The sequence below is a fragment of the Centroberyx affinis genome, unplaced genomic scaffold, assembly GCF_046629955.1.
Source record: "Centroberyx affinis isolate AG114_WGS23_722 - 3 ecotype Tasmania unplaced genomic scaffold, CSIRO-AGI_Caff_v1 ptg000874l_1, whole genome shotgun sequence".
NCBI lineage: Eukaryota > Metazoa > Chordata > Actinopteri > Beryciformes > Berycidae > Centroberyx > Centroberyx affinis.
This window is the reverse complement of record NW_027279466.1, coordinates 354,359-378,041: the sequence shown is the minus strand read 5'-3', so window position 1 is coordinate 378,041 and position 23,683 is coordinate 354,359. Positions and strand designations below refer to the sequence as shown.

The 23,683-nt window shown below is 39.4% G+C and overlaps 2 protein-coding genes across 2 annotated transcripts; both read left to right on the top strand.

Moving 5' to 3' along the window:
* Positions 1-272: 272 nt before the first annotated feature.
* On the top strand, positions 273-3,201 carry polr2h (RNA polymerase II, I and III subunit H). The gene is made up of 6 exons (XM_071521220.1): positions 273-460; positions 1,311-1,406; positions 1,532-1,615; positions 1,859-1,952; positions 2,330-2,413; positions 2,944-3,201. Exons 2-6 carry the CDS (start codon positions 1,334-1,336, stop codon positions 3,059-3,061), a joined length of 453 nt encoding a protein of 150 aa, XP_071377321.1. The 5' UTR covers positions 273-460; positions 1,311-1,333; the 3' UTR covers positions 3,062-3,201.
* A 3,498-nt stretch (positions 3,202-6,699) lies between these two features.
* On the top strand, positions 6,700-23,091 carry mfsd8l1 (major facilitator superfamily domain containing 8-like 1). The gene is made up of 12 exons (XM_071521218.1): positions 6,700-7,137; positions 12,216-12,401; positions 13,212-13,274; positions 13,693-13,812; positions 14,475-14,554; positions 15,703-16,042; positions 16,983-17,056; positions 17,699-17,912; positions 18,530-18,652; positions 18,875-19,005; positions 20,514-20,637; positions 21,253-23,091. The coding sequence occupies exons 1-11, from the start codon at positions 7,062-7,064 to the stop codon at positions 20,592-20,594; spliced, it is 1,488 nt and encodes a 495-aa protein (XP_071377319.1). The 5' UTR covers positions 6,700-7,061; the 3' UTR covers positions 20,595-20,637; positions 21,253-23,091.
* The last annotated feature ends 592 nt before the right edge of the window (positions 23,092-23,683 follow it).

Sequence of the window (23,683 nt, the reverse complement as noted above, 5' to 3'; positions counted from 1 at the left end):
ACAGTAATATTGTGTAATTTTATTCAGTATTTGCCAGTCTGTCGAGTGAAATCTGACTCATTTTGCGTCGTCCACATCGTAAATCGTTATAGTTATGCGTTTTGAACATGGATATTTCGATATACATCTCTGGGGAAAAGGTGGTCTTTATTTTAAACGAAGGTGTTCATCAAATGTCACCCAACGATTTTTGGGTGACAATTGGGTGGGAACATATTTTTTTTTTTTTAAGATTTGCTCTGGTTCTTCTCGGCTCTTTGGATTTTTGACCCGGAAGAGATTGCGCAGTTCGCGTGTCAAAGGTTGAGCACATTGTCTCTGCGCGGTACAGTTGATTTGACATAGTAATGAATGAAATTTTACTCAAATAAGTTATTTAACACATACTATAACGCACTTTGTAACCGAGAGTAACTGCTGCGAGGTCGGAGTGGGCACAAAGAATTTCATCTCGTTTTAGGTAAGTTTGGGGATTTTTACGAGCAAAACAAGCTAATGCTAACAGCTAACCAGAGCCAAGAGACACTGTAATGTTAGCTAACGTAATTAACCCACAGTACCGCCTCAAAACTGCCAGGCAGTGTGGAATTGGTGTTAAGTAATTATTTTTTTTAAACTAATGAATATTACTACAACTAGTTAAACTGCTGCTAATCTTCATGTTGGAATTTACAACCTGCCGAGTTGGCATGATGGATGCCGAGTTGTGGAGTATTTTTAGTTAATGTAATTAAAGTTCAAGTCTAACTACATTTTGCAGTAACTTGGTGGTAATTCAAATTGTAATAATAATAATAAAAAAAGATGTAATAGAAAAGTAATAAGACATCCAAGTTGACAGGTTCAGCTGAATGTTCGTGCCATTGTTGTGGCCTAGTTGGTAAATAGTTGAAAGTTTAGGAAAACATTACATAGTAAACAAAGTAAAATTTGTATCTCTTCCTGTGATGATCCAGGGTCATTTGGTTTGTGTTTATGTTCATACTGTAGTTTCTGGAAATCTGTAACAGCTGGCCATTAGAAACAAAGTACAATTTTTGTTAACTTCCTAATCAGTGGTGTTTTAGAAGTGTTACGGTTTTCAGTCAACCAAAAACTATTTCTCTTGAGGTTATCTTTGCTGAAGTTAAACTTCTTCCAATATGAAGTAACTACTAGCTTGTAAAACTAGACTTTAAAAGTGGCATCTTCAACACTGGATAAACCCACTCAGTACCTGTCAACAGCTACCCATCAAGGCCAGTTGCCTTTATTTAAACTTTTGTACAAAGACTGCAGAACTGATATTGTTTTCCCTGTGTTCCTCTCAGAAAGACCACAGACCAGGAGAAACATGGCTGGGATTCTGTTTGAGGATATCTTTGACGTGAAAGACATCGATCCAGATGGCAAGAAGTTTGACAGAGGTGGGTGAAATTTCTTTAAAAAAAATATTTTTAACAGTTTTATTGTTTTTTCATCACTTTGCTTCTGCTTTAAAACTGCTTTAAATCTTAACCAAACTTTTCTCTTGGTTGATTATTTGCTGCAGTGTCTCGTCTACACTGTGAAAGTGAGTCCTTCAAGATGGACCTCATCTTGGATGTGAACATTCAGATCTATCCTGTTGATCTTGGTAAGAAAGCTCCATTTTTGTCTTTGCGTATATTTAATTGTTTGATTTACAGATGGGGCAACACTTAATTGACAAATCATTTGGTCAATAATAGTCACTATATAGTCATATAGGATCACTAGACGATTTATCTCATTTTAACTTGCATTCAGAGTTGCCAGAACAACTAATTTGACTAAGACAAGATGTCTCAGCACAGAATGTTGTGAACCCAATATGTTGTTATGTGTCTCTCTTATCTAGGTGACAAGTTCAGGCTGGTCATTGCCAGCACGTTATATGAAGACGGAACACCTGATGATGGAGAGTACAATCCTCAGGACGACCGGCCGTCTCGGTATGATGTTTGACCTTAAAAAATGAAACATAATAACATAACATAACATTTCAGTCATCCAGTTAGTAAGATGTCCAAAAAAAAAACTATAAAAGCAAAATCCACTGGATTTAAAATGAAGAGAAATTCTTAATTCTATTTCTATTGATTCTTTCGTATTCTACAGTCTACTGGATTTTTGTTTTTGTTTTTTTTTAAACTTTTTTTTGACATAAAATAACATAAAATAATATACCATTTGGTGGACACTTTTATCCAAAGCACCTTACAGTACCATAAGTGCGTACATTCTAAGCAGTGCTGCCCGTTGAGCTATGCAGGTTTTTATTGTTGGTTTAAATTTGGATTATCTCATTTCACTTTGCCCAATGTTTCAGAGCGGACCAGTTTGACTATGTGATGTATGGGAAGGTTTACAAGATTGAGGGTGACGAGACTTCAACAGAAGCAGCCACACGCCTGTGAGTGACTTTGTGCATCAGCTTGTATAACATATATCTTTTGCAGTCTTGTAATTTATTCAAATAAGTCTTTATCTGTATTTTTGGTCTTATCCTGAGTGAGTGTGAGTGTGTGTTTGACACAATGAAAGAGAGAATGTGTATGCAAGCTATAAGCTCATGAGGTTTTTTTTTGTCATTGTTAATAATTGTTTTTTTTTTTTTGTTTTTTTTTACTTTGTAGAGTCTCATTCTTTTTTTCTTTTTTTTTTGAACAATGTATTTATTGATTTTCAACAATAGTAAGACAATTAGACAAACATCAAGCAATATTGAAAAGCATAATTGACAAAACATTACTGTAGCCAAATAACTATATAAAATGTACAAATCAAAAAAGAAGAATTTATACATAGGTGAAAAGTAAATTAATAAATAAAAATTAAGAAAAGAAAAGGGTTACTCTCCTCTCTGTTGTAGAGTCTCATTCTTATCTTTAATCCAGAGCGGTCTGTTTTCTGGTCTCACCCTGAATGTTCTGCTTGTTTCAGCTCTGCCTACGTGTCGTACGGCGGCCTCCTCATGAGGCTACAAGGAGACGCCAACAACCTGCACGGCTTCGAGGTGGACTCCAGAGTCTACCTCCTCATGAAGAAACTGGCCTTCTAAATCACAACTGTGCCTCCACCCCCCCCACCCCCCGGTTCTTCCACTGCCACAGTCAGCCATGCAGTCACACTGAACTGCAAACTGATAACATCCATACTCCCAAGTATGGAGCACATGGCCATCTCCAAACGAAGCTCAGAGAGGACACGGATGCTGTAGAATATTTTTACTCTTTGTTACAAAATGGTTCCTCCGAGGAGACGGACTGCTGACTGAAGACTGTGACGCTAAAGAACTGCAGCAACCTCCATCTGCTGCTAAACTGTAAATAAAGATGTTTTTTATACAAAATGAGTCTGGGATGGTCAGTCACCTGAGATCATAGTTGAATGACTTTTTCCTGTATTTTATGCTGACTTGTTTATTCTTTTAGGTTTTCTTCGGCCACGTACATCTAAAATAGGGCTGAACGATTTTGAAAAAATATCTAATTGCGATTATTTTGACTGATATTGCAATTGCGATATGATTTGCGATATTAGAGGGAATGATAATTTTTGCATCATTATTCTCATTTTCATTGAAAAACATATTAAAATGATTATGGTGTGATTTTTGTGGGGATCTGTACCAAACAAAGATGTTTTCTTAAGTCTGTAGAATATGATGTGTAGGCCACGACATCTCTGCAGCACCACAATATTTATTTTAAAATGGTATTTTGACACACATTTCGCCTTTAACAAATATTGCGCCTCCTGTGATTTGAAAATTGCAATAGGCCATATTGTGATTTCGATAAAGTTTTGTTTAATTGTTCAGCCCTAATCTGAAAGTACTCAGCTGCTCTTTCGCCCATTTCAAACGTGTTGAATTAGGTTATTATTTTATTTGAACCCCTCTGTCACACATGCATTTTGAACGTTGAACTAAACATGCAGAATGCTTGATTTGTGATACTGGATGTGTTAAATGGTTTGTCTGTGTATACTTTAAAGTGTCAGGAATAACAAGTGAAGCACACCTCAAACTTGTTCAAACTACAAATGGTTAAAACCTTTTCTTTAAAATACATTCTAGCCCTAGCCTGTAGATCTGTTTTTGTTACCAGCCTTTTTCCTGAAATTAAATTAGCTTCTGGGGCTTTTGGCCTTTTCTTTTCCTTTGCCATTATTTTTTTTTATTTTTTGAGACTCCATACATCTCCACTTTTTTTTTAATCTAAACCTTTTTTTTTATCTCCTTTGAAGACACTGACAGACCCCAGATAGAGCAGCCTTTGAGTGCTGAAAGTCAAAACCTTTGAAGTCCTTCAAATGTTGATTGAATGCTCTGGCAAGTATTTCAGGGAATTCAATTTTTGCTCCCGGCTCCCAGATGGGGTTTTATAGGTTACTCAGCTTGAGGCAATTGTTCCATATTTGCTTGGATGGCAGCAAACTAAAATGTGGACGCTCACCAGACTGAAATTGAATTAAAGGTGGAGCTGAAAGAGGCAGCTTGTGTGTGTGACACAGGCTTCTCAGTGTCGACTCGACGGTAATAGATGTCACAGGACGGGGAGTGACACTGCCGCTGATGCAGGCTCCTGGTATGAGCATGGGAAGACGAGACCATTAGGTTTTAACCCACGTGGGTCCGGATGAGACCGAGTGTGGAACTTGTACTGTTGAATGTAGAAGCCTATGCCCTTAAGAAAAAAAACAATCCTATAAGAAATATCACAGTTCCTATCACAAGTTCCTATAGGAATATTAATAATAACAGTAACAAAGTACAATAACCTCACTGTAAACTCACTATTGAATTCCACAGACACACTTTAAGGCAATATTATAGGAAGTAGGGTTCAACTGATATGTGTTTTTGAAGGCAGATATCAATATATTTTTGTATTGAAGCTGCAAATATTTGATATTCAATATCTATAAAAATCTATGTGTGTTTCATGACAAAAATTCACAAAGGATTCAATGTTTTCCCCAGAATTGTATTCTTGTCAGGGTGGAAAAGCCTCTGAAACAGCATTTAGACCATCATGGGACACTAAAACTCTCCACTGAAACCTAAACTCATTCTTTTAGTATGAGTAGCTCTTTAAGGCAGAGTGACCCACCACATATATTCAATGATTTGGTAAACTCAGAGATATATTGCTGAGTTAAAAGAAGAATTTATTTACAAAAAACATTATTGAGCAATTGCATGAAAAACTTAAAAATGCAAAGAAAATGAAATTTCACTGCAGGTTTTACAGACTGTATTAGTGAGGAACCTCCATCATATTGGTGATGGATGACATGACTGGTTGATATCTGGTATTTAATAAAAGCCCAATACCCACCTGATATCTGCAAACCAACATATCAGTCCAACCCTAATAAGGATATTTTAGTTCATTAGGGTAGTTTGTCTGACATCACATCATCAGCACCTATATAGATATATAGATAGTATTCTTTCTACACGAGAATATAAGTATGATTAACTGTCTCAAGGCTTTGTTGACTTTTAACAGTCTATTTTCAGTGTTTATAGCAGGCCAAGTCTCCAGGGCACAGGAGTAATCTTTATTTTAGAACAAGTGGAACTGCTTCTCTAAATCGGCCAACACTAACAAAAAATCATTCTGGACTTGTAATGTGCCTTTGTTTCTCAAATATAGTGATCTTATTTATTTATTTTTTAATATATCCTATGGTATTGGTAACTCTGTGGTATAATTTTTGGACTTGTAGTTGCATCATATTTTGAAGTTTTGCTGAGATATTTGTATGGATACCCTTGTGCACTTGATTAGGATGTATAATAGGTCTTTTTCATAAAGGTCAACCTGTCTGACTCTTAACTCACTGAAATTAAAGCCATTTTGATTAGTTAGAGAAAATAGTGACTTTCTTGTCAAGTGAGTATTAAAGAATATGTCATGTGATGCTGTATATTGACATGGCATCACTAATCTCCTTACAGCTATGGCTAGTGCCGTCATGGAGGTCCAGTGAAGAACTGGCAGTGTACAACTGTGGAACAGGTGTAGACAAAAACATACTGTTTTATAAGGTAGATTTGTTTAAAAAATAGTTAGTTAGTTAGTTAATTAGTTAGTTAGTTAGTTTAGGGACTCTAGTCTCTTCTGTAAACCAGTGGTTCTAAACGTGGGGTCCGGGGACCACCAGGGGTCCTTCCAGGGGTTCCCCAGCAAATTGATGAATTGTTAAACTTCACCATTATTTCATTTACAAGAAGTTAACACAACTAGAGAATGTAGAAGAATGACTGTTTTGATCATAGTTTCACTGTTATCTCTCTACCTACTGTACAGATAGTCATGGAATTCTGGACAAAATCATATCTAACAATAAAAGTATTCTCAGATTTGGGTTCGTGAGACAAAATCTCATCAAAATGTGGACTAAATTAGGGGTCCTTGATATGAAAAAGGTTGAGACTCACTGGGTTAGACCATAGGGTTAGGTTAGGTTAGACAGATCAGGTTACAGGTAGGTATGGGAAGTCCTGTGTTGACACCCGGAAGTGATGTAGTCTGCATTAAATTGCGTAACGGACGCGCGCCGTGTGTCCGGGTCTGTCGGCACTAGTCGCTGTGTACTCTGCAGCCGTGCTGTGTGTGCTGACAGCAGCGTTACCGTGACACACACCACCGTCCCCGGTTTCATCGTTGCTTGTGCAATGTTTGAAAATGGGAGCGGTGAGAAGGTGAAGGTTGTGTTTAGTTTGGCACTGGAGCTTCAAGCTGTACCTGCTGGGCGAGCCGAGCCGAGCCGAGCCGAGCCGGACTCACTGCGCGTCACAGATTTAATGCTCGGTATGGACGAGCCGGAGAGATTTAGGATGAGCTTTCCTGTTTGATGCTTTTAAAAAACCAAACTGGATGCAGGCAGCAGGCTCGGTAACATGCCCCGGTGCTGGGGTTTAATTGGAGGCGCTGTCCGCTGGATTAAGTCTACTGGAGTGTTTGGTAGTGACTGTAAAAATTTAGTTTAATGTTTAGTATGGTGATGGTGATCGGTCCGAAACAGATAACGTTTCAGTAAACACGATGGACTATCGACGGAAAAAGAAGCTGACATACTTCACCATTGGGCTCATCTTTCTTCTCAGTGGAGTGGAATATGGTAAGATACAAGTCTGTTTTTACTGGCCCAGTGTTCCCAGTTTTCGACTTTTTGTGTTGCAACACCAGAATAAATTGACATTAATCCGTATCAGAATGGAACACAACAAATAGCCTAATCATAAGTGACAATGATGTGTAATGAAACATCTTTGATTTTGCAATAAACACCTTATTGTTTTCGTTTGGTTATGGCTAGTAATGTTATACAATAGAGCTTATTTCATAACAACAAAGGGGAGAGAGTAGCAAGTCATTATGTTTTGTTTATTATTATGACTAGTAATTACATTTTCACCAGTGAAAATATATATATAATTTGTGACTTGTGAGTTTTAATTATATGCTAAATGCCATATGGGAGGCATATACTTTACTATTTGTTCCTACTGCAATAGTTTTAAACTTGGCAAGAGTGACTAGCAGTTCTTGGGACTATGGAAGATGAATCTACTGGAAATTGTTGATGGTTTCAATAAGTAGATTGGACTATTTCTACATCTTCTCTCTGACTTTCCTACTTGTGCCAGTTATTCTACATAGTCTGTATATGAATATGTATGGAAAAATACTTAACCAGGCCATAAAACATAATGTTTGACTGAACTCTTAAAACTGAGTTCAGACCAAAATGAATGTGGGCCACAGGATTCACTGTAATAGAATAGAAGCCACATGACACATGACTTCAATCCAGCCGGGTTTGCAGTAACTTTAGACGCTGAAAACTCAATCGCTGATGTCTGAATCTGAAATGTATCAAACAATCTATAGTCCTGAAATTCTAAAAGTTGATTGAACATTGGGAAGAACTGGATAGGTCTGTGATAAATAGCTTTTCAGCACACTTCAGCCAGAAAAAGTTCTTTACATAAGAATTATGCGTTCTCCAAAGATGTCACCCACTTGGTGACTGCAGTGTGTTTTGTTTCTAAGGCTGGGGGGTGGAGAGATGAGGTGAGGAAGCAAGTGAGTGTGGAAGAAAACTCAGGAGAGAGTGTCAGTTTGACAGTTTATTCAGTCTGCAGGTTGGGAGCCAAGGAACTCAAAATCTGGATGATTACACAGTTTTATAGTGTTGAATATTCATAATTATGTTAATACAGATGGAATATAATAAAGCTATTGGTAAAAAAGTATAAGGTCGTACGAACAAGACTGAACGATCAATGATAATTATAGTTCTAGCACTTTGAGGAGATGCATAATAAGAGGTGAAAACCTTCTAAAGAAGACACAAAGTTATTATTTAGTCAAGGCCACTTGTGTTTTCTATGAGATTTGGGCATTTGCACATTCCAGGCTCACAGTTCTGTGAGAAACAAACAAGCAAGATGTTACTTTAGAGTTTAATCTTATAATGGTGAAGCACATTCAGCATCCTTGAGGTGTAAATATGTGTCAAGGTTACATATTAAGTTACATATTAAGTGTGCATGTAGAAATGTTGCTTAGTGTTGGTACTTTTCCATTTCTTCCTCAACATAAGCATTTAATCTGGAACTGACAAAACAGTCTTCTTACAGAGGATGAGCTGTGACATTGGGTCTGTTGTTTAGAACCAACTTCATCGAGAGCGTTAAGGCCCGGCATGAAGTGTGCAGCTGTTGCTTTTCAATGGCAAAAGATATTAGTCTTAACAGCTAACTTGCCTGTTTAATATTTGACAATTTGGGGCCCTGGAAACCACGGGCCATTTAACTGTTAGTCACTAGTGTCGTTGTAAGCTCAAATCACTCTCACACACATACACATACACATACAGATGTCTGTGTCAGTGTGGCGAAACTATGGCATTTCCCAACTGACAAGACATTTAGAATAATGATTCCCTCCCAGGAATTTTATGACAGCATGCTTTAATTTCTTAAGTGTGTCTCCTGACCCAGGAATTGAATTTGGATTGTATTGGGTCAGCGCTGTCCTTTGTCTACATGATAATGAACTTGGAGGCATTGAGGGCAAAAAAAAGAGCTTCCTCTGCAGTCAAAGTCCAACTTCACAGTTTGTTCACCCAGTTTTTCTCTTAAACGTGTAGGTTTAAAGCTGCACTAGGCAAGATCTTTATGTAAAAATACACCTTTCTTATCAGCCTATATCCCAAAATGGGGCTGCAACAGAGAAGAGCGTCCCCACTAGTTGAGACCCCATAGATTTGCTTTATATTTGGCAGAATGAAATTCTGGTGTCAGGTATGGACACTGGCTGAAATCTGGCTGAAAGCAGAACATTAAGGGTGAAATCCAAAGTGTCTCCTCCAGCCCTCCGTCCAGAGAAAGCTGGACTCAACAATGTTAGATCTAGACTCTCCTGTCCCTTTTGGTATTCTTTGGTATAAAGCATTACAGACCTGGCGGGTTGATAAACCTGAGTGTGCTGTGTGCAGTTTACTGACATCACATTACCTGATATTTGGGTATTCAAACTTTTTCACACAGTTCCCTCTTGCTGCCATTTGGAGACGCAAATATGCGAAGTGGCCTGTGTAGCTTTAAAGGAAAAATCCACCCAAAACACTTAACACTGTTAAAACACGGCTATTGGCGATGTATCTTGCATTTCTGGGCCCATTTTGTTGTTTTTTGGTGTATGTTTTTTATTCCCACAAATAACTGGCCAAACATAAGAGATATTTCCAGTGCAGCTACAATGGAGTTTGATAACAGAAAATGTTCCAGCTAACGGTAAACATCAGTTTTTGGCATCAGACCATCAGAATCAAAGAGAAAGGACTTCTTTCTAGCGTTCAACAATCATTTAGGGAGAAATGCCTCGTAGAAGAGGCAGAGAGACCAGTTTTTCAACAGTCGCCTCAGTGGACCAGAATGCAATGCAACGTCAGGACATGTTGCGTTTCGCTAACACTACTGCTCCTTCCTCCTCCATGTATAAACCACAACTGAATGACAGACAGACAGAACAGAATGGTTCCTGCAGGGACAGCTCAGGACTGGACTGGCAGTCCTCTTCAGTCCCTGTTTTCCAACTGAAGTGGGTCGGGGGGGAAGGAGAGGGAAAAGGAGGTTTTCAAGTTCACCATACTCACCATGGGATTCTTTCATATTTTTTTTTTCTTTTCTTTTTCCCTGTTTTTCCCCCTCTTTTTTCTTTAACTACGTTATTAATATCAAAAAATAGAAATGGATAAAATGAATAAAAGTGTAATTAGTAGCCTATCAAAAGTGATAAAAAAGAAGGAATAAAAGAGCTATGAACAATAAAATGCAACACCGCAGGATTGCCCCACTATTAAAAAGGTATAAAAAGAATAAAAACCATAAAATCTTTGTCCTTTAAAATATATGTGGTGGTTGCATCAAGTTCCTGTATCAATATTTCAGTAAGACAGACAGGGGAGTGCTGCAGAGGTATCAACTGAATGATCACACAACTGAATGATCACAGCTTCAAGCTATTTATACGCCCATATGAACAATACTGATGGAAGAAGTTCACTCTCCCTCTGTGGAGGTTGTTGAAAGTCATTCTGGGAGTTCTAGGAAATCACTAACGGAGGTAGAAGTAGACGAGGCAGGTTGAGGGAAAGTGGGTTCACTGAGAAAGTAAATTACAGCACTTCATCACAAAATAACTCCTGGAATGCAGTGAACACCAGAGTATCCAAGGGTGGATTTTTCCTTTTAAGGGATGTAACGTGTCAATAGAGGTTATACTCTTCATAAGAGTATGTATTTGTAGAAAGCTAGTCCCTCATATCGGTGGCAACACAAAAATGGCAGTGTTTTGAATCGTATAGAAAGACTGGCAGCACACTTATCTGCTACCTCTAGGTTCCAGCAGCATGCAGAAACTGTTTCATCTTCACAGGTTCCTACTGGCTGACTGTGAACTCTGCCTCTGATAAACATCACTGTAGGCCACAGGGGAGGCACAGGGATGAAATAAACATAGCTGACCTAATGGAAGACAGGGATGCCGTGGGGATGCAGCAGCCTAGGTGACGAGGCCTCGGTGCAGCCGGCACAGCACAGCTTTGGGCCGGCCTCCAAAGGCTCTGCTTAGCCGGAAAAAGGGCCGATGACTCAGATGAGTCAGTCAGTGCCGCTGGGCTGAAATGCTGGTTCAGCAGAAGCAGAGATGTAGACCATGTGATCATGTATATTGTGACATTGTGTAGTTAGTTAGTTAGTTTATTTTTATTTCTGTGTCATGCCAAACATCTGGCCCATCCCACATGGGGTTACAGGACACCACCATTTTACAAAACATACATCTTCCGGTGATGCATATAAGAGCAAAAAAAATAACAAATAACATATTTGAAATGATAGGTTTCAAATGAACAATACACTGAAAAGAACTGCTACCAACTTACAGTTTATCTTGATAAAGAGCTTTTTTTTCTCATCTCCCAGGCTTTCTCCAGGTAACTAGCTAATCTAAATGTTTCATAAGCGAACAGCCAACTCAATCTTTGTGCATCATCCATATTTACAAAATCAATATCTGTTTTTATCTTAAACAAAGTATTGCGCAGTTCCCAGTAAAAAGGGCAATAGAAAACAAAGTGAAACTCATTTTCTATATCAGTCAAACAGCACATTGAACAAATCTGCTTTTCTTCTTCCAGACTGACATACCGTCCAGTTTCAACCATAAGGGGTAAAATACCAGATCTCAGCTGGGCACATAAGGCTCTTTGCTTTTTAGATAAATTATATACAACATAATTCTCAGTACCATGTTGTGTAATTCAGTTTAGGCCCGAGATAGTTGTTGTATCCGGCTTTCTAATTAATATAACACTGCCTCCAGGTGGAATTGTTGAGCAGTTATTCCTGATTGGCTGTTTATTAGTTCACTGGCAGATAAGTTGACATGTTCTGTGGGAAGTATGACATCCAAATTACCAGAAATTTGACATCCAAATTACCAGCTGTATTGCTGTAATCATTTTGCCTGATGCATTTCACTGATAAAGGATCATTCTTTTTTTTTAGTTCATTTAGCTTTTTTTCAGATCAGACACTGAACTATAAACATGTAAAACTGCAACTTCAGAAGGATTGAGTGAGAGTCTAATACGTCCCTTCTCCTCTCTTCTGTCTGTCGTCTCAGCGGTGATATTGCCCACAATATGGAGGTACCTGCAGACCCTCGGGGCGGCGCCCTACTTCCTGGGTCTGGGCCTATCAGCGTTCAGCCTGAGCGGCCTCCTGTCCGGGCCGCTGTTCGGCCACTGGTCCGACAGAACGCGGACCACCAAGAAGATCATCCTGTTTGCCAACATGTTTGAGATAGTTGGTGAGTCATGTCTGGGGAGGGAGCGGAGGTTACACCCATCTAAACTCAGATCATCCACCTTTTTATCTAGGGGAATAGAGTTTATCCAACTTTTTAGGCCGACATAAATCTTTATGAAATGAAATTCATAGTAAGTAGTATCAAACTGATGTATGTAATTTGAGGATTCGGCCTTTTTAAGGAGAAAAGAACAGAAATCCATGCTTTCCTTAAAGTATGACTGATTTTTGTTTATATTTGTGGTTATTTGCCTTCTGATGATCACCAAATGCAGGAGTTACCCTCTTTTTTTTATTTACCACTAAATCACAGATCATATATCTACCGGAATTCAATCATTCTATTCACGTTATTCTCCAAGAATTTGTGTTCATGACATTGCTGCAGAGACTGTGCAAAACATACATTAGATGGTAGATGGTTGCAGCTTTCCAGCTGTATGTTACATCTGCAGTATGAAATTAAGTTTTATTCCAAAAATGAGATAACAAGCCTTCGAATCAAGTGATACCAATGAGAGCAGAACATTCAAAGATATGATAAAATGCTCTTACTTTTACAGACTGGATCCTCTGGATTTTTATATATATTGAATAATTACATTTAAGATAATGTTATTATTCCAAAATGCGTATATAGGGTTTTGAAATAGAATTTCTGGTGGACAGGTATTTTTTTTAAAACTTTTTTAATCTCTTTTAACTCTTTCTAATCTATTCCTGTTGCTGTTCTGCTCTGCTTCTGTTTTGTCTGTCTTTATCTCTGTCTGTCTCTCTACTCCATTTTCTTCTGCCTGTTTTTATTCTCTAGGTAATTTCATGTACTTCATGGGCTACTCCAAGTGGCTGTTACTGTCAAGCAGACTAGTGGCAGGTGAGTCTGTATAAACTGACACTTGGACTGAAGATCCATTTGACAGCTGTCAGGCCTGTAGTACAGACCTGTCGTGCCATCCGGTGCAGCTGTCATATCACCTCATTTAAAGCTGCATGAGGCAAGAGCTTTATGTAAAAATACACCCGTCTTATTACTCTAAATCACAACTTGGGGCTAAGGTTCGCTCTATTTGTCCAAATGTATTTCTGGTGTCCAGGGACCGGAATTTGCTTCATTGTACAGTTGTTCTCTCAGATACTTTTCAGGTACAGTACATGGTGAAATATGATCGAATTACGTATCGCTCTGGCTCACACACTCTCTCCAAGAGCTCTAGCTTTCAAATGCTGAATTCTTAAGAAAACGTTGATGTTTCAGTGGCGTAATTTACTGATGAAATGTGTATTTTCTGCAGGGATTGGCACGGGCGCTGGCTCCTCCATCTTTGGCTTCCTGACCAGGAGCACCGCCCCAGAGGATCGCTCCACCGTATTTGCTGCTGTCATGGCGTGCCGACAAGCTGGCCTGCTGATTGGTGAGTGCTAGTCTACTTCCTGATCCCATCTGTTCAACGCTCGCTTTTTGGCTTGTCTGAAATGTTTTTCAGGCTGTGCAGTACCTGCTGATCAGTAGACTTTAAGTATAACAAATTTCAAAGGTGTCCAGAAGGCAGGTTTGTACTTGAATATCAGCACACTTAAAATAGCACCATGTTATTCTGGGTTTTCAGGTTTGACTGGGTAGACATCAGAAAAAAACGAGCAGAAAAAAGTATCCATAATGCAGTGCAACATGAGTGACGGTGAAATTAACCACTGCAGGAAAACAGCAACCACAACACAAGCTTGAGTTGCATTTCCCTTTGGGCTTCTGTATTGTTTGACTGGAGTTTGTACATTGACTCATCGTCTGTCCTACTGATACATTTCACATACTGGATGCTACAGAATGCAGTACGTCTAAGATAGTACTTTCTATTTGGGTTGTGGTTAAAGACACAATGCCACCTTCATCAGATTAAGTATCTGTTACAGTTAGGTTTGAATGTGTGTGTGCTTGTGGCAATGTGTATATTTATATTTAACATACACATGATTGCACGTTGACTTTCTTTTGTGATTAATATGGGAAATACCTGAGTTATGCAGAATGATAGGTCATGGCTTTATATAAAACCGGTGCCGTTGTGTTACACAGGTCCAGCATTCAACATTTTCCTGAGGCTGTGTGACTTCAAACTGGGTCCTTTTGTGGTCAATAAATACACTGCACCCGGGGTAAGGACCTGAATACTGTAATATATAATGTAAAAACATTTTTTTATCCTCATTACATTGATTGGAGAACTTTTCCTTTAATTTCTTATGGCGTATTCTTGGCTTCATTTGTGCCATACTTTTTTGAAAATGATCATCATTATTGCATAAAGTACAGTTTCAGTTTTGAATTGAAAAAATTGACTATTGGCCATGACCCTGGTTTGTAATGACTGCTTCGTACTGGTGAAGAAGTGAATAAATTTTATAATTTTCTTCCAAAATGTATTGCACAGTTGTTACAAGCTACTGGGCCCAAGAGTTTAAAACCCTACAGCAGCTGATTTCACTGATTAGTTCCTTCCTGTCAGTGAAATCAGCTGCTGGAGTGTCTGGTTGTAATGGAAAACTGCAGACTCTCGGGTCTCCATGCCACATGACTGAGAAATACTGACATTGAACATGTTTCACAACCCTTGGGCCAAAAGCGTTCAGAGCATGACAACATTTTAAAAATACATGCATCTGAAAAAATGCAACAGATAATTAAATTTGGCTATTTGTCTAATTTGATAATTGGTCCTTTTGAAGATGTGTGTGTATATAATGTTTTCATCTGAAAATAGAAATGGCCCTTTGTTGCTTGTCTTCAGTATTATCTCAATGATCCCTTTTGCATTTTAGCCATTGCCAACAACTCCGGCCTTCATCAGTGTCTGCCGTTCTGTTTTGAAATAAAATAAGTGCTTAACAAAGTAACTATCCATCATGTGCGACCCCATCCTTTCAACTTACATGATCTGATAACTGGATACCGCACCGAACAGTCTGAGCACAGTGGCTGTACTACGATTTACTATTTCCTCATTTAAAATTTCCTACTGGGAAACAATTTCAGTTTGGTCTTTTGGGCCCTGAGGAGGCCATTTTGGATCTCACTGAATATATTTATTGTTGATTATCCATGCAATCCTGTGACCCTGACGTAGACTACTACAGCTGAAATACATTGTTTTTTTTAATATTAAAGCTTTGTCAGGAGTAGCTGAATTTTTCCTATTCCTATGGTTCTTTTTGATTTATACACCTTGGAGGAGCTGCAAGTTTGGGACAAATTTTTATGCCAAGTCATAACACACACTCTCTCTGTCTGTCTTCCCCCCCTGCAGCTGTTTATGTGCCTGCTGTGGATTCTCCTCCAGCTGGTTGTGCTCTTCATGTACTGGGACATAGCACCTGTGGAGAGGAGGGAGGCGGGGGAGAGCTCGGCGAGCGGAGGGGGGGAGGTGGAGGTGGAGGGCGAGAGCGGGCTGGTGGAGGAGGACGAGCACGGGGACGACGAAGAAGGCAAGCCGCTGATGGGCTCCCAGGAGCTGCTGGGGTCCTACGGCTCGGTGGTGACGCCCGTCTCCAACGGCAACCTGCCTCACGTCTCGCCGCCCCCCTCCCCCCCGCCGCCAGAGGCAGACAAGTCTTCCAGCTCCTTTAAGAATTTCAGCATGAGCCAAGGTAGATGGTGGTGGGGTGTCGTTTGGTCAATACCAGGGTGTCTGTAGGTCCTTTAAAAAGTTGTAAAGTAAATTAATTTCAGGCCTTAAAATGTGTTAAATCCACTTATTAGTAGGGATGGGACAGTATTCTTATCTTCGATGCGCGATATGGGGTTCATGATTCGATGTAATAAATTTAAGTTCAATGACAACAACGTCTGACGGCAGAAATATGTTTATTTCTGAGCCACAAATCTTTCTAGCGATGGCATTGGTTTGCCGGAATGTAAACAACAATTTAAAAATGTCATTACAAAGTGTAAATAATATAATTTTGATGGAGAGGTAAAATGGAGCTAATACCATGATTAATTTTTCTGCCCCATGATGTATTGTCACGTTTTTGTATTGCGATATATTGAATTTCGATATATCATCCCATCCCAATCAGAGGTTGTATTTTTTATTTTTTTTACCATGTAATAACTGGTGGTTTTCTTTGTGCTGCATGTCCACTCTTAGATTAATAAAGAATAGAGTTAATTGTACAATATGCAAAACATGCTTTGTTCGTCATATCTGGTTCACTAAACACAACTGGACTTCATGTCCCTTACCAATTAATTTCCTGCTGCCCTTTCTCTGAGACTGCTCATTTATAGTTTCAGAACTTTCATTAGCTATGCTGAATCCATTGTTTCTTTATTTTTCTTTTTAAACTGGTCCTGAATTAAGTCCCAGGTAGTGCTGGGGGAAAAGGGTCTTAAATGTGGCTTCCTGAAACCTGCAGATAAGGTTGAACACAGAAAATGACTAGATATTAAGGTGCAAGGCTCACCTTGTCTTTTCTCTCTCCTCTCCCGTTTCTCTTTTGCTCTAAACTCACTGTTGGTCTTGTGTTCTTTCTTCTTTCTGCCTTTCCTGTCTGTCGATCTCTGTCTGTCTCTTTGTGTCTGTAGAGTTCCTGAGAGAAGAGGTGGTTGTGCTGCTGGCTGCTCAGTTCATCACACTCTTCAATCAGACAGCACTGGAGGTACAGTAAAGAAACACACACACACACACACACACACACACTCAGACACACACACACACACACACACACACACACACACACACACACACACACACACACACACACACACATATATACCATGTGACTGAATGAGATACTTTCTTTCAATTGCAGTTAATTTTCCCTTTAACTTGCCACTTGAAAATGCCACTTTTTGGTTTCATGGAAAAGCAGCAACAGCTTGATTCAAATTTTCAATTGTCAGTATAACTGCAAAAAAATATCTATTGTTACAAGTCATTTAATTTAGTATTGAGTCTTAAAATCTTGTTGTTGTAAAAACAAGTAAAACCACTAAGGGGTGCTATAATTCCACCTGTTTCCAATGCAAATCAACAAATCAAATTTTCTTGAATCAAGTGTCATTTTCTTGCTCTGCCTTATTCTGCCTTGTTTCAAGATACTGACACTTGTTTCTAGAAAATTCCTGAAACAAGTGAAACAAGTGAAACTGCATTGGAAACACATGAAATTATCTCACTCCACTGGCAGAATCTTTCACTCGTTTTAAGGAAAGAATGATTTTAAGACTACACATGAGACTAAATGACTTGCTAAGTTTTTTTGCAGAGTACCAACCTCTCCCCCCCCCTCCCTCCTCAGACCATGGTGACCCCGCTGACCCAGAAGTACTTTAACTTCGGGGAGCTGGAGAACAGTGTGATGTACTGCATCTGCGGCGTGGAGGTGATCGCCGGCTTCCTGTTCGTGCGCTGGCTGAGCCGGCGTTTTGCTGAGCGGGTGGTTCTGGCCGTCGGTCTGATCATCTGCAACATCTCCTGCGTCTGGTGCCTCATCTTCCTGGCAAAGCCAATAGGTCAGACCACATTGCACTTGAGAAGGTCTTCGCTTTTTGCTATTGCACAGCTGCATCTGAGTGGTAAAAATGGTGTAAAAATGCACCCATCTTATCAGCTCAAATCATAAATCAGGACTGCAGTAGAGAAGAGCATTCCCACTGAGACGAATCTAAACTTTAAAATCACAATGAAACTGCATTTTGAGAGCATCTTGCTTCCTTAATTTGACGTTTTTTTCCTGTTGAAACAGGATGTTGGGGCGGGACACAATGCGGGGAGGGACCATATAAAAGTGTAAACCAATGGGAGATCAGTTAGAGAGAGAAAGGCAGTTTTATTTGATTGGAGGAGCGGGATTGTTCAAATATCTGTGATGGTTTTATTGATTAGAATATTTATTTTCGCCTACTGGTACACGATGAGGCAACCATTAAAGATACACTCTTTTACAGAAGATAAGATAAGATATCACTTGTTCAGAATGAATCAGTATGATGGAAAAGATGGGAAAATAGGGTCCAGGTTGAAAATGGGTTATGCTTTAAAATGAAAATGAAAATGTCAATCACTGTTCAACACAGTAACTGACTGATTTTGTGTCTTCTATTCTTTTTGCGTGTTATGCGTCCTGCAGGCGGCTTCCCATGGCAGCTGACAGAGTTCATCATCGGGGTTTTCCTGCAGGTCTTGGGGCTGCCATTCGTAGCCGTGGCCCAGGTCTCCCTCTTCTCCAAAGTCACTGCTGAGAAAACACAAGGTGAGAAACAGCACCATCCAGTGGACAGGATGAGCCTGTGCTGCCTGTTGTTCTGTATTACATCTTTTTTTTAGGCATTTAGCTGATATTCTAATCCAGAGTGTTCTACAAGAAATGTGTAGGCGGGTTGTCAGTGTCTTAGTTTTACAAGTAAACATGTACCTGTCAGGTTCAGTGGTGTTTTGTGTCTCTAACTGTGTCTGTGTCTTGCTGACGGTGCAGGTTTCAGTCAGGGGGTGCGTCGCTCGGTGGGGGGTCTGGCCACCATCCTGGGCCCGCTGTGGGCCGGCGGCCTCACCGAGAACATGTACATCATGCTGGGGGTGATGATGGCGCTGCTGGCTCTGCTGACGGTAAGGGAGAGGAAACGAGAGAGGAAGAAATAGAGATAGACAGAGAGAACGAGTGTGTATGTTTCTGACTGTGTGAGGACGTGTTCACACCAGGCATGTGTGCAATGGTTTATTTCAGCTATGGAGCGTTTACTGCTTTAGTTCAGTTTGTTTGGGCAGGTGAGAACAATGGCATTCAAACTCAGGTGGAACAAAATAATGGCACTGAGACGCCTGAAAATGTGAGTCTGTGGTGTAGTTTGTTAGGAATGAGAACGTAATCCGAACCAGCTACAGGAAACGACCCCAAAATGCAAGGCTTTATGGGTATAAGGAGACAGATGTTAACAGCTGATAGTCAGCAGTTCCTCTTGCTTGGAAAGCCTAGCATAACAAAGTGAACCGAGGGCAAACTGTACTCTGGACTGATGTTCATATTTCCTTCATGAGTTCTTACCTGGTTTGAACACCAGAAAGGGAAAATTACGACCAAGAGCTCCACTAAAGTTACAGGGACTGGAATCAGATTTTTGACTTCCCTCCCCCCACCACCACCAAAACCTCTAACCTGGCAGGATGACAGGTTACCAAAACTCTGTCCAATAAACAAGCTACTTGTGTGTCATGTGACTTTTGTTTACCAGCCCATAAATGAGCTTTGTGAACCTAAACAAATCAAATACAAAAATTCAACAAAGTAAACTTTTCCACTATGGTTCAGACCAAAGAAAACAAACCCTTAGTGTGTGTCTTTGTCTGTGTGTGTGTGTCTGTGTCTGTGTGTGTGTGCGAGAGAGAGAGAGAGAGAGAGAGAGAGAGAGAGAGAGTGTCAGCATGCACACTTTCAAACAGAGGTGAAAGAAACTCCACCTTACATTTTTGTCTCCAAATTGGTTCCACCAGGAGCCTCTCTCCACAGTCCAGGTTTCTTTCTCAGTATTGTGAATGCAGAGGGCGAGCTGTGGTACGTCCTGACGGCTCTGAGAGCTGAGCGTGATTTCAGGGCTCAGAGCACCGAGCGCTAAAAGTGCAAAATATTTCAACATTTAGCAGGAGCGCTGCGTTCCAAACAAGTTTTCAATAGTCGCTTAGCAACAGGGGTGAAGACCAGTGCTTCACCCAAGCACCTGTTTAGTGCTGCTAGAGTAAAGAAAGAGATTTCCAGTGAATGGGACTGAAAGGGGCTGACTATGGCAGACCAACTTCAGGCATGTGTTTTTATTTGTATTTTTTTATTTTTTGATCCATGACACATAACTTGGGATACCTCTTAGAGGGATCCAACTTCTGAGTTGCGTCTAATTTTCTGTCTATTTTTCTCCCCATGTTTATCTCAATAATAATAATAATTGAAAAAGGAACCTGGCAAAAAGAAAATTTCCCCTGTTCATTGGTCATTATATTGAGGAAAAACATGGAAAAAAAAATAGATGGAGCTTGGATGCCCCAAGAGAATCGAATGTATTTTTTTTTCTATCCATCAGATTTTGTCTTAATGTTGGTCTAATACAGTCTGCGCTGTCTTTCAGATGATGATGTTTTTCTCCTACAACCGGCTGGTGGAGCCTGCTGTGGTGGAGCACGCAGACGACGACGACGACTGCGGTTAAACCACCGGGGGGTCGATGCAGGAAGGAAGGATGGATACACAAGGTAGGTTTTTACAAACATAGTGCATGTAGTATAGGCAGACCTGGGTAGAAGCACTGATTTGAAATGGATTTGTTCATTATTGTTCTTAGATGAATATGAAATATTGGCCAATAAGCTTCAAAATGCTGTCTTGTAATTTTAATTCTTAATAATGAAATACAAAGTTGATCCATTGTATAAGTGAGTGAGCAAGTTTTAAATTAACACACAGTACCTGACCTAATAGATGAAATTACACTGAAAACAGGTATGATGCATTTCTATGAAAAATGTTTATTTATTACTGCTATCACTGTTTTTAAATAACAATTGAAATTACTTTTTCTTAATTATCCTTCTCTGTTGGCTTTTATTGTTTAGTGTCTTTTTATGCTATTTCCTTTTATTTATTTTATGTCATTTTTTTAATCATTTGGTGTTCAGCACGTACCTTTGTTAGGGAAAGTTCTATATAAATCAAATTATTAATATTATTATTATTATTTTGGTTGGTAAAATTTATTCTTGGCAGGTAAATCTTTTGAAGTGTTGGACAGTGTGTGAGAGATTCAGCAGCCTCAGTACAGAAACTTACTGCTTCTTCTCCTGTCTCTCTTTCTCTCTCTCTCTCTGCAGTGTAAAGCGGGTCGTTCCTGTCCGGCACCCAGTCCCTCCATGGATCAACCCTCTTGGGGCCCCGCGGGACCAAAGACCAGGGCGAAAACACCCAACGACACTCACCTCGCCTCCCCCCGAGTGTTTCCCCACCCTTAGACTCCTCAGCTGTGCACATAAGACTGTGCCTGAATGTACTGATCTGTTGTAGATATTTCCCATGGAAATATAGAATCCTGCTGACACCGCTCACAAGCTGCGGATTAAATCCTTTTCCAACAAGGTGCAACACAGATTCTTTCAGTGTATCGGAGTCTGCACTATAACACTTATTGCTAAATGAACTAACTTGTCACACGATTGAGGCGTCAAATCATATATTTTTGCTGAACTGTGTCCTTGTGCTGGAGGCAAATGGATCAGCTGTGTAGACGTTTATCCCGGACTAGAAGCATTTATGGATTGATAACAGTCATACCTCACTCCCATCTGATGCAAAAGTAGGCATTCATCAGCTGACCGATGAATGCCTGAACGAATGATGAACAGAACCAGTTTGGTGAAATGGTGAAGATGGTAACTTCAGGAAACAAACCAGGCTTTATTCTGTTTTAAAGGCCAGTTTGGCTTTTAGAATACTGAAGGTAAGGCTAGACCAATATATATTGGTTTGCTTATATATCAGGCCGATATTGGCCCTTTATAAAATATCTGATATCAGCCGGTCAGTGTTGTCCACCTCTGATATCATGGCTGTTCCTCCTTGAAAAAAATTTGCATTAACATTTTATTTTCTATGCAAATTTCATTTATCCATTTAATTGCTCAGCTATGTTTTGTGTAAATTAATTCTTCATTCTAAAGGCAGTAGTGTATCCTGGAGTTTCCTCTACCATTGAATAGGTGTTGGGGGGTCAACTTGCTTTGAAGAGCTGCTAACACTAAAGGAATTTCACTAGTCTGGGTTTCAGTGGATAGTTTTAGCGTCTAAATGCTGTTTCAGAGGCTTTTCCACCCTGATGAGAATAAAATCGTGAGGGAAACACTGAATAGGCTACATGTATTTTTTTTTTACATGAAAATGGTCCAAAAGATACTGAATATCAGCACAAAATATAAATATCAGTGACTTAATTCTAAAAAAATATTGGTAATGGCCTTCAAACACCTATATCAGTTCATATAAATTGAAAGTGGCTGTTTGATTTTGGACTCCACCTGTCACTGTGGCCGGTGAATGAGTTTCCTGCTTTGAACACAGCTGAAGGGACGGATTTCTATTTATTGGTTGGTGCCGATGCAGTACCTATATTCAACACTGGTGGGAGCCCTTAGTCTTCCTTCCACTGTACATCATCATCATCATCATCATCATTACTGAGCCTAATGTTTGATGGAGTCCCAGACAGCCAGACAGCTGCATCGGTCCATGTGCACTATTCCAAAACGACATTTAGGAGAAATCACTGTTCATCCATCAGCTTTACTGATGACTGTGTGACAATACTAAAACACACTGGGTAATGTTTTTGGTTTTGCTGTGGCAGTACAATAGAAAACAGGCAGCAGAGACACAAACGCCTCTGTTGTAGTTACTTGCATTTGTAGTAAAATCAGTCCAAGTGTGTTTTTCCCAGTTAGAGAAAGCATTCTAGCTACTTCTTGACAGTTGTTTGGTTTTATACTGACAAACATCAGAAACGTCTGTTATGATTAGCTGTATGAATTGAGATTATTTATTTCCTATTTATCTGAAATTTTGTGAGCACCTAACATGTCCATTAACAAGTGTTTTTTTTTTTTTTTTGTATTCCCGGTCATGAGTAAAGCTTTATCATTAGATACCACAGAAAAGATAAGGTAGGCTAAATAAACTTCCACCATACCTCATCCTTTTGTGTTTTATTATTCTCTTTCTTGAGAGCTGTGAAGTGTGTGTGTGTGTGTGTGTGTGTGTGTGTGTGCATGCAAACTTTCAATCAAACAGTACAGTAATTACAGCACTACTGTTGCGCTGTGTCTAAAACGTCCAATGGTATTATTCCAGCAAGTAAGTCTGCATCAATATACTGTATATTATGTATTTTACAGGTTTACATTTTTTTTTTAACACATATCTAAAAAAAAAAATCAAAATTCTAATAATGAAATCCTTCAAAGAAATTCATTTTGAGATTCATTTTGTGGGGGAAAAAAACAGCAAATTCCAGAAATTCAACATTTAATATATTATTATATTATTATGTTATAAAATTGCTATCAATTTGTTAATCAAGCACTTCAGTTGTCTACTGTCCTTTAAAAAAAAATGATTTGTCTTAATTTCTCTCTATTGTTTTTGCAAGTGCAGGTTTCACTGGTGGATATCTCATTTTTTATTACATTTTTATATATATTTCTAGAACTCTGCATGCCTGGTTAGTGGTTTACAGGTTATCAACTCTGAGGCCTA